General features: G+C 44.6%; 1 protein-coding gene across 2 annotated transcripts in view; it reads right to left on the reverse strand.

The window, feature by feature from the left end:
- pcdh17 (protocadherin 17) overlaps nucleotides 1–10,985 on the reverse strand; it is a 66,887-nt gene extending 55,902 nt beyond the window's left edge. Inside the window, exons 1-2 of one of the 2 annotated variants that reach the window (XM_005724178.2) lie at nucleotides 10,217–10,985; nucleotides 6,865–9,450 (exon numbers count right to left, since the gene is read on the reverse strand). In XM_005724178.2, coding sequence (XP_005724235.1) covers nucleotides 6,865–9,150 — 2,286 coding nt within the window. In that variant the 5' untranslated portion in view covers nucleotides 9,151–9,450; nucleotides 10,217–10,985. Of the gene's footprint in view, nucleotides 1–6,654; nucleotides 9,451–10,216 lie in introns of both variants that reach the window. The other variant, XM_005724177.2, reaches the window with a different exon arrangement.
- Between the last annotated feature and the right edge of the window lie 581 nt (nucleotides 10,986–11,566).

Consider the following 11,566-nt stretch of genomic DNA (forward strand, 5'->3'; position numbering starts at 1 on the left):
TGCAAAACACAGCGGCTGTCAATTCCCTTCAGACGCGCGCAGGGCTTTAGACATGGGAGTCAGATTTCAAACTGCGCTACAGATAAGCTGGAACAGAAGAGACAGTGGGATCTCTGGATCGCTCTTATTAGAGCGTCAGACGTTCGCAGAGACATTCACAGCACGTGCACGCAAAAAACAGAGACTGGCAGAGTGAGGAAACAAAAAAACAAAAAAAGATGCTCCTCATATTGCAGCAAATTGTAATTTCCTGATTGGGAAGAGTGTAAGGAGAGAGTGTACTCTCCCAATCGGTAGTGATTGCGTAAAGGGAAAGAAGTTGTTCGGAAACAGACTGTTTTTGACACGCAGTTAGGTGAATTTAGAGGACATAAAACGGTACTCATTGTGTATCCCTCCAATCAATTAATCTCATTACTAATGTAGCTGTGGAAGTGCTGAACTGTAAAAGGCAAGGACATGGGGAGAGAGTGAGAGAGAAGGAGAGAGGCGAGCGGGATAAATCACTCCTCTAATACTAATGAGATAGAAGGTGAGAACAGATTCGCATAACTCATTCTTTCGGCCGCGTGTTGTTTCTGCAGCACATGCCTAGGGGGCACGGTGAAGGAAGATGTGGCAGAAATAAAAGCTCTCTCCGGTTGGACCGGCGCCAAGACACAGCGGAGCGAGCGAGTTCTACTTTGTTTGACTTTGAAAGTGTTTGATTTACAGCAAGGAGACCCAGCAGCTGGCAGCTCAAAGAATGCATTGCCACGCCGTGTGGAGCACGCAGCCGTCGGTGTGCTTGTGTATGTTAGCGCGCATTACTGTGTGGTCACTTTTATCCATACCCATCTATTGCTGTGGCTGCGACTCCCCGCTGCCTAAAACGTTAAGTCTAAAGACCCCAGGAGGGATCTAAGAGTCTTCAGGGGGCAGGCGGCCACTACAGGGAAGCCCATTCCAATCTGAGGGAACCAGCAAGACCGGTGCTTCAGAGCACAGCTGGTGGTAGCTCTGAGGGTATGTGTGTGTACGCACACAAACCCCCCCACAAACAAAGGTAGACACACGGTAGCTGAATGCTAGATTCCTCCACTGTGAAGGTTATGCTTTATGTTGTGTTCTCGTTTGTTTGGGAGCTCTGTTAATGCCTGGTTGGCTCCTTGTGCCTGACTTGTTTGAGCACAATGCCAGCAGCAACAACGTAACTAGGGACATGCACAAATGTTTATTTATCGCAATCTTCCGTCTTCCTTTTTTTTCTCCTCCTCCTTTTATGAAATATGACACGTCGGAGGGTATTCTCTATAAAAAAGAACACCTTACAGTAGAATGGTTGTAAAGTGACAGCATCGACGGTGTAGGCGTGCACCTGCCAGTGTCAGCGTGGTCAGGAAAATAAGACACAACGGCAGCCAACATCAGCTCATGGTCTCAGCAGCCTTGTAATTACAGAACAGCAGAGTAATTAATAAGTCGCAAAGGACTCGCCAGCCCGCATATGAAAAGTAAACCAAGCTAATCAACGGCACTTGCTGCTCAATGGAATGACATGATAAGATGAAGCTCTGGTGTCAGCGAATTAGGCAGAAGAGTGCTGCTCATCCACTCCACCTCTATTACACACAAACACACATAGAGGCACACACAAACACACAATAACTAAAGAGTGGATGTCTACTGACAGGCCACAGTCTTATTATCATGCCCATGTCATCTCCAATAGGCTGCTTCCTACTGAACCAAGCAAATTGGTTTAATGTGTCCGGCCAATTTGGCTATCACAGAGCTCAACTTGTGTTTTCATATCCTGTTTCTTTCTCTACCCACGCAAAAAAAAAAGAGAATACAATTCTTCCATTGCCTTGCACTGTCACCCCGGTGGGTCTGTTAAAAATAATGAAATTACGCAGCGCACAGGCACGGCAGCTCGCTAAAAGGACATCTAAATAACACCAAAACATGGCACTCTTTACATACAGCACATTGTTTTTGTCTCTTCTATATCCGTTTCAGTTTGATCCACAGTTTGATTTGACTTGAGTTTAAGTTACAGAGAAGGAGTGCGTGTGTGTAGCGGTGAGCATATAGTCAGGGGCCAACATTTCAATTATTCAGCAGGGTTACTTGGATTTTTGAAAACTTGCAATAAATAAAACATTGACTTCTACAGCTGCAGTGAAATCTCAAGCAAATTCACCGGATACTCGTAGCATCTGTATTTGCAATGAACTGTTAATTGCACGAATGGAAGTTTTATGCCTGTGAGCCTGTGTGATGTTTTCTGTGTCTAAAGAAAACATTAACAGTGAGCGAGGAAGACAAAGACAACAGATGTGTGCGTTACTACCACACCGGACTTTTCTAAAGTCTTTCAGGTAACTTTTCTAAAAATCTAAAAGCGTCACAGCCCCACAAGCAGAGGGGAAAACAAAACGCACCCTAAGGACAGGAACGAAGCGAACGAACGCTCAAATTCTGCTTCTGTCAGAGAGTCTGCGTCTTCTGTTTCCATCTTGGCCGGCGTTCTTGCCCACCGTCTTCCGCCCATTTCCACAAATACGTAGCCAGAGACTGTCGATGCTTATCGTGACATCTTCCGCTTTCCTCTGATTTGTTAAATGATTTATTAATGAAAGAGGATGCAAACATAGCTGCTGTTCTGTGCATTACAAGAGCTGCTACAGCAACGCTGTTGAAGTGCGCACCTTTGCGAGCACCACAGATGAAAATGCCAATAATGGCAACTAATAAACAAAAGCGTTTCTGTGTTTTGGCTTAAGAGAGATGTCCTAATTTACAGCACTTCCCTCAGGCAACGCTCTACTGGTATCTATCATATGAGCTTTGGGGAGATAAAGAAAAAAATAAAAGCGCTTATTAATAATTCAGATTTTTAGTGTGTAGCGTTATGTACAGTAGCAGCAGGTTTATTTGAGGAAATATGAAGATATACCCTGAGGTAAGCTGATATTTTTTAAGGACTGGCAAGCTCAAATAAAATTAATCTTGCCCAGTGACTCAGAGCCTCAACTGGGGGACAAATGCACACAAATTCCAAAAAGTTTTTTTTTTTTTTTAACTGTCTCCCATTCCTGAAATGACTGCCTGCGCATCCAGTTGCTATGCTGTCGATCAAGGTTTCAGTGCGTACAGGTTTACCAAACTTGTTCCAACAGAAAGCTCCGGAGGAAAGTAGTTATCTAAAGATGAAGGGAGAGAAATGAAATAAAGAGTGCTTTTCTATTCACTGCCTCAGTGGCCACTGAGGTGTGGGAGCAATTTCAATACAATGCACAGCGGAGGCTTTGATAAGACTTTTCAGCGGAATCCTCAAAAACAGTCTTCACACGTGCATCTGTGTGTTTGGGTGCACGAGCGCGCGCGTTTCTTGGAGGAAGGGCGTTTCAACGTTCGGACAAATACAAGATTGTCACGCTCATAAAAGAGTAGGGGCTCTGTCACGGAGCCTGCCAGCTAAAGGCTTAAATCACACGCCTGGAATACACAATGACGTTAAACCCACACACATCCACACACACTCACACAATCTCCCTAAATTATGCAGAGTAAGACCATTCCTCGAAGCATCAATTTTCAACATCTGCTCCGGCTACATTGCTGGCAGGTATGTGCTCAGTCTAAACAGTGATTTTTTATTTTGTTTGTTTCTTCTTCTTAGTAAGTACGCTTTTCAAATGATCACAGTCACCACACTTGACGTTTGTTTTTATTCCAGGAATATTTAATTCACCGAATAGGATTTTGGATCTTTTTATTGTGTGTGAACTCAATCCCAAAATTCCATAAATTCAGATATTGTCACTCAAAGAAGTGCGGCTGCTCGCCTGGCAAATCCACAAGAAAAAGAAAATGCTATATTTCATGTGTATGAATGTCTGGCATTTCTCATTAGAGCAGCAGGGAGTCTTCTTTGCAAATGACAAGTGACAGTGTCAAGTCAGCAGAGACTGGAGCCCCGTTCCTCCCCGTCACCCCACACAAGGCAGAATGCCGCCACCTAAAGGCAGCTCTTATAGCCTTCCTCACACCCCCTTTTCATTTCTTTTTTTTTTCGCCTTTGTATTACTTGCACCTTATTAACGCGAACCGTCTCCCACTAAGACGAGAATCTGCTTAATTAGAGTTTTGTGGTGAATCTAATTAGAAACAAAACGAATCAATATGATAAAATATGGGCCGTTTGAACGCCATGACACAAGGTGTCTCTAACTGTTTGGTTACAGTGATGATGTCAGCTGTTCACAAAAGTAAAAGAAATGGAAAAAAAGAGGAAGGTGCATACTAGGTGCACATGGCTGCTTAAAGCATGCTCGTGACAGATTGGACTTAAGTGTGAAGTGATGAAAAGTAATTCCTTCTTCCCGAACACTGAGACAATTTGCTGCAGACTGGTCTTAACCTTGATTCTACGCTAAGTAATTCCCTTCAACGCCTTAAGCAAAATTAGGCATCATTACTTATCATCCATCTTCTTATTCCAGGAATTCTCTCTACAAATGAATCTGGCACTGTGGTGACAATGATAAGGGCAGCAGAGCTCTGCTGATGTGTTCGTATTATTCCCTTCTCCCAGCTAGAAACCAACCCTAGCCTTTCTGCCAGCTCACTGCTATAAAACATCATTAGAGGCCGGAGTATGGAGAAAGACTGGAAGTTGAAGACAACTACAGCGGCTCTACTTGGAACAAGTTTGGTAAACCTGTATGTACAGATGAAGACAGCGGCACTGAGGTGCCCTTGTGAAAGTGATTGACCATGCGATATGCTCACCAAGTTTATCCATCTCCTTATTTATTTTTTTCCCATATAGCCTCTCCTTTGTGACAACTGTAGTGACAGATGGGCTGGGAGGCCTTGGGATCGATAGAAGGGGAATTCTGTCTTTGTTTCCTGACATTTTTCCCATAGCCACGCTAGCCGACTCAGGTTACTTACTGTCCACGCGCAGGGAGAAGCGAGGATGGAGTAGGGAGGAGGGAGGAATGAGATACGCTTCTGTAAAGCCTCTGAAGAAACTTAATGCCTCAGGCCATCTCCCTCTACACAGGTTTCTGTTGAATAATACAACAGAGCACCCTGAACGCCTGATGCGTCGAAGGGGACCGTCTGTAAACAAGACACCAAGGAATGTGTTGTTGCCTTTCCTGCTAGTTTCCCCTTTGACAGTCTGAATAAAGAGCGAAAAGGAAGCTCTCAAACTGTATGTGTGTGTGTGTGTCTGTGTGTGAGACAGCCTTGTGTTGCCCAATTCATCATCACTACATTAACAGAGAAACAGCCTGCAGAAAGGCCCAGCAATTATTCTCTCTCTCTGATTAGGAAGCCTTAACGATCTTTTTGCTGACCCTTGCCCTGTGCAGCTGGTTCATAATAGAAGCAGGGATGAGGCTGAGAGTGAGAACAACAGACAGTGGTCTTCCTCCCTGGTGGGAATATGTCACATCTGATCACCGTCACGATCAAGTCCTCATCCACTGAAAGCAGTGGGGAAGCAAAAAATGTAAAACAGAAAAAAAAGAAAAAAAGAAAAAAGCTAAAAATTAATAAAGTGCAACTGGCAAAAATGTCATGCCCTAACAGTGTCAAGCAGTATAAGACTATGATATAAAATTCAGTGCCAAATCATAGCATATGTTCTCTCAAGGTATATGTTCTCTCATAGCATTGTCAGATGAAAAACCAACAAGCACTTGGAGAGAGTGGGGAAGAAGATGGAGGTTCTTTTAGCAGGAAGAAACTTACAGAACCAGAATCAGGGTGGGCGGCCGCTTTGGCCAGAATAACGGGTAAATATCGTAATAAGGGTAAACTGTGCCACGACTGCCCATTATCCCCAGCATTACATACCAATGTCTTAAGCAGGCTCTAATCCTTGTCTGACAAGACAGACTTTTAATGGGCTTAAGGCCAAAGACACAGAGAAGTTATCACATTAGAGGCTTATACACCCAGTACTCCGCTCAAAGACTTATGAAGTAGCTGTGAAAATAGGTACAATCTCCTAATCTCTAGGAATTAAAACCCACTAGAATAAACCTCATATAGCTATAGAATTTCATGTCTCACCAAAAGAAAAGGGAGAAAAGAAAACAAGAAAAAGCATCAGTCATTACTTGGAGGAGCTTCACTATCACTAAGACATCTGTTGCTGTCACTCTGTATATGTTTAAATTTAGAAAATATTCAGGTAAAAATCATTTAAACAAAACTGATCTAGATGTAATTTTTTGGATTAAAGCAAGAACATTTCTTTGGAATTATGACAATGGTCCAAAATAGGATATATACCTGCTTATAACACACGCTAAGCTCTTGACTCCACAGCAATGAGATGACAGCGACCGAAAACTGATTTCAAAAGCCTGCCGTGACATATTCCAAGCACAACCGATTTGTGTTGATGTCACTGGCTCTGTTCTATGAGAGCACCAGAATGACTGTTTAATCCTTCTAATGCTCACCCCCCCCCCCTTTCTTGTCTTTGTCTCAGTGCTTCTGGGCCTCTCTGCCTGTCCTTGTCTTCTTTTTTTTTTCCTTCCATTTTATAAAACAAGGGGTGGGGGGCCGATACAGGAAGTGGGACCTTTGTGAGTCCTGTGACGTAAAAATGGTGGCACAAAAGTGAAGGAGTGCAATTTCTCTTACCTGTATGATGGACATGCGGTTAGTAGGTGTGTCTGTGGTGCTGGTGACTGGGCCTGTGAAGCTGGTGTGGCATCCCACGTGGCCTTGGGGCACGCTGAGGTTATTGGCAGTGGGTTTGAGGTACATGACCTCTGACCTTGGTGAGCTGAGTGGCAGACGTGTCTGGTAGTCAAAGTACATGGGAGAGGTGGCCAAGGAAGGGCTGCTTACCACATTCATCACATTCATGGCATCCCGCTCCTCCACCTCGCTCTGCACCAGCATGATGTCGTTCTTGTTAATCTTCTTCTTCTTCCCTTTCCCCAGCTGCGGGTGCGAGTACTCTGCAATGCGACAATTGTAAGTGCGAATCTCCTTGTTTTCCCGCTTGCACTTGATAGCTATGGTCACCATGGCAGCCAAAAGCATGATAGATATGATGCTAAGAGTTACAATAAGAGGCAAAGACATGTCCCAGTTCTGATTGTCCTTCATGTGCGGCAGTCCATCAGGAGGTCGTCCATTGGAGGCCTTGATGATGAGCCTGGCGGCAGCGGTCAGAGTCGGCTTGCCGTGGTCCGATACTCGAATGATCAGCTCAACAATGGGGCTCACGTCGTCCCAGAATGGGTGAGCCGTTCGTACCTCGCCGGTCACTGGATCAATCTCAAAGAGATGTTCCTCATTGCCATCTGATATCTCATAGGTAAGCCGCCCACTTTCACCGTAGTCATTGTCTACCGCCCTCACTGTGGTGACAATGTAGCCAACGCCAACATTACGTGGCACGTGGATTTCAGCGGTATCATTCTGAAGAAGCGGCAAAACTATGACAGGGATGTTGTCATTGACATCCAGAACACTGATGCGCACTGTAGCATTGCTCTCCAAGTGCGGAGATCCTGCATCCTTAGCCAGAACCTTGAAGTCAAAATATTTTATTTGCTCATAGTTAAAAGATCGAACAGCATAGATGGCTCCATTAGCAGCATTTACATTAACATAGGTGTTGACATCACCCCCACTAACATTGGAGTTAATTATGCTGTAGTACACGGTGCCATTTTGCCCAAGGTCTGGGTCATGTGCCAGAACTGACCCCAGGTATTCCCCAGGTATATTGTTCTCAGGAATCTGAAGAAGGTAGACTGACTTGGTAAAGCGAGGGGTATTGTCATTCTCATCCAGGATCTTTACTGTGAAGGATTTTGTGGAGTTCAGAGGAGGTATGCCGTTGTCTTTGGCCACAATGGTGACATTGTACTCGTCCTGCATCTCCCTATCCAAGGGCCTGTCTGTCACCACTGTGTAAAAGTTGTCATAGTTCTCTTCGAGTTTAAAAGGTACATTACCTAGGACTCTGCATTGAAGCTGCCCATTCCTGCCTGAGTCCTTGTCTGTGACACGGACCAGAGCAATGACAGTGCCTGGAGGAGCTGCCTCACTGATGGCCCCCTGTCTCACAGACACAAAGCCTATAGATGGCCAGTTATCATTCCTGTCAAGCACTTTAACGGTCACTTTACAATGGCCTGGGATTGGATTGGGACCTAGATCCTTTGCCTGGACGTCAATCTCAATAACTGGGCTTTCTTCATAGTCAATTTCACCCTGAATCTTTATGACTCCTGTTCTTGAATCTATGGAGAAAAGCTCTCGGATTCTCTCTGGAGCATAGCCACTAAAGGAATAGACTACTTGTCCATTGTTCCCCTCATCAGGATCGGTGGCATTTAGATCAATCAAGACTTTTCCAGGAGGTGAATTTTCAGGAATTTCCACAACATACGAGGGCTGATCAAACACAGGGCTGTTATCATTGGAATCAATAACCTTAACATTTATCTGCATGGTGCCTGACCTAGGATATTCGCCCCCATCAGTGGCTGACAATATAAGGGTGTGATGGCTTCTTTCTTCCCGGTCCAGTGGTCGTTGAATAACTAATTCTGGGAATTTAGTCCCGTCACCACGGGATTTTACCTCCAAAGAAAAGAGATTGTAGTCATCGCGTGTTATTTGATAGGTTTTCAGGCCGTTTTCCCCTGCATCTGGGTCATGTGCGCTGGTCAGGGGAAAGCGTGTCCCTGGGACTGCATTTTCAGAAATGTCAATATCAATCTGATCCGAAGGAAACATAGGTGAGTTGTCATTGATGTCCTGAATATCTATCTTGATCATGCATATCTCCTTGTCGTTGGCAAACACTTCCATTGAGAGCTGGCACTTGGGGTTTCTCTTACACAATGTTTCCCTGTCGATGCGCTGTTTCGTATACAGCAATCCGCTTTGTGGGTCCACGTCGATGAGATGCGGGGCTGAGTTCTCCAGCACTCTGAAGTTGGCTTTCTTACCCTGTCCTCCCTGCCCAGTCTGTTCAATTCCAAGTCTGGCATCTTTGGCAATGTTCCCAATCACTGTACCCGGACCCTGCTCCTCTGGGACAGAGTAATTCAAGTTTTTCAATGTCAGGGCTTGAGCCCACAAGAGCAGGAAAAAGAAAATAGAAAGATACATCTCCACTCAGTTAAAAGCTGCTATGATCTGTGTTGAGATTAGCCCCTCCTTTTAACTGTTGATATTTTGCTCAAATGTGGTATTTCTGTTATCCAGGACAAAATAAAGAGTTCTGTTCATCATGCGAGGCCTTGACATTTGTCTTTGTGGATTGTTTTTGCTCTGTCGCTCTCTTCCTCTGCGAGCAATCGGTGGCGCTGAGCACCTAATTTATATTCAGCTGAGCATCCAGACTCATCTGAGCAATAATCGGGATCCAGTCTCCAAACAGAATAGTCACTGCAAAGTGTTCAAAACCACCTAAGAAGGAAAACAGAAACAAGATATAGATGTTATAATATACATGAATCAATTAGCCACTCAAATGAAAAGACACTGAGCCGCACTGGCCATTCTGCCAGTAAGAAATCAGATCCACCTCTGAGCCAAAAATGAAACAAAGCTCATGTGTAATTCATCTCCACATTTACGGAGGAAGCTTGTCAATTAGTTAACCTTGGGAAGACACTCCACGCAGCATAAAATATATGAGCAAATAATGATTCTCATTGTAGCTTATTTACTCCATAAATACCACATCCTCAGTGCATGTTTTTTCAATCTATCTCTAATGTACAATGGACTACCTGACCCGAGCGCGATAATGGCCCATTCACACATTAGGAGAACTCAAACTGCAATAGGACAACTTCAATAATGTGGTATCACTGCAGGCGTACAACTGAACACGGCCTATTGTGGCGGCTATTTGAATAAGTGTGTAGAAAATGAGCCTCTTACACGCATTAACAAATCCGCATAATCCGGATATTTAAAATGAGCCTTATAAAAATTCAGAAATGAGCTGCCAACATCTCAGCACAGCCGTGTAATTCTCTCCACTCGTGCTCTCTGCCTCTCTTTCTCCCTCTTTCTGTGAGAGAGATTCATCGCTCCTTGGAAGAAGACGAAGAAGCTGTTGCATCCGCATGCATGGGGATGGTTGCGAGATAAGGTTTGGAAACGAGCAACAGACAGCGGAAAAATAAGAGAAGAGATGTCAAATGATTACAAATATATAACTTACCAAAAGAAACTGCGCAAATAGTCCAAGGATAGAACTGTACAAAAAAAAGAAAAAAAGATAATAACAACAAAAGGAGAAAGACAAAAATTAAAAACAGTCAGTTCCAGCAGGGTTTAGGGAGAGTTTCGTCTCCTTAGCCCACTTCGGTAGGTGCCACCCGTATCCTCCTTCTCCTCTTTGTGAAGAGGGAGAGAGGGGGGAAAGCCACAAGCCTCCAATGCACACGCAGGCTACAGTGCAGCGCAGTGGAAATAAAAAAAAAAGTGCTCCAGAAAAGTATGACTGTAATGTCAATGAGCTGAAGTCCTCTCCGCTGTCTGATTAGGATGCAGCGGCTCGCCTTCTGCCTGCAGTGAGTCACCGTTCTTCAGGAAGGAAAACTGAGAAATACTCTACGAAGAGGAAGAAAGGAGGGGAAAAATCCAGATGTGTGGTAAGGTAGATCCAAAGTGAATATTTGAAAGGCAGTCAGTGTTTTTTCCGCCGTTCGAGACAGCACAGAGTTACTGATTCCCGTAGTGGCATTTTTGTCCTTGCCCGTCGTCCCCGTCAAAGTCCACGCACACACACATGCACACACACACACATATATTTATATATATACACACAGATACACAGAGAGACAGCTGCTGAGGTGGTCAACAACAACGCCGCATTCCGGCACAAGTCTCCCCTATATCTGTCAGAAAATGTGTGATTTCCTTCAGCACGCACGCACAGTCGTTATTTACTATTTCGCACACGCAGCACAGCCCTAAGCCCACGGAGCGCTTCCTCTCACTGACTGAACTCCGGACACAGCATGGTGCATTAAACATTGTCGCTACTCCTCTGGCAGCCAATGAATTTGAAGAGGTGGGAAGAGAAGGAGGGGATTCAAAAGCCGCTGTGGGTACTGACTACAAATGATTGGTGGCTTGCAGTTCACCGGTGGCGGATGGGTTTTTTTTCAAACCGCACTTCATTGTTGTTTACAATAAAGGAAACGGTGCGTTGGGGAGGGGGGGCAGGCTCGCCGACATATGCACTGGGGCCAGGATGAAGTGGTTGGAAGTGTCCGTTAGAGCATCAAAAAATAACAAGACGACAGATTTGAATCCAGTGGAAGTAAATTTCTCTGGTACAGAGAGCAGAGACCTCCCTGATCCCGACGTAAAAGCGCCAGTTTAGTTCTTTGGTGCACAACTGTCTTAGTTTTCTTAAGAGGGATTGTGAGTGTTTGGGAAGTGCACGTTTTAGGAGCTACTTATTACACTTCGCAATTACCGGTCTCCTTTCGCGGTTTTTATTTAAAGTTCTAGCTAGAGGCTTTATTTGCTGTGCCACCTGAGAAGCAGCAGAGATTGCGTT

This window comes from Pundamilia nyererei, unplaced genomic scaffold (genome assembly GCF_000239375.1).
Source record: "Pundamilia nyererei isolate P.nyererei 1_Seehausen unplaced genomic scaffold, PunNye1.0 scaffold00011, whole genome shotgun sequence".
NCBI lineage: Eukaryota > Metazoa > Chordata > Actinopteri > Cichliformes > Cichlidae > Pundamilia > Pundamilia nyererei.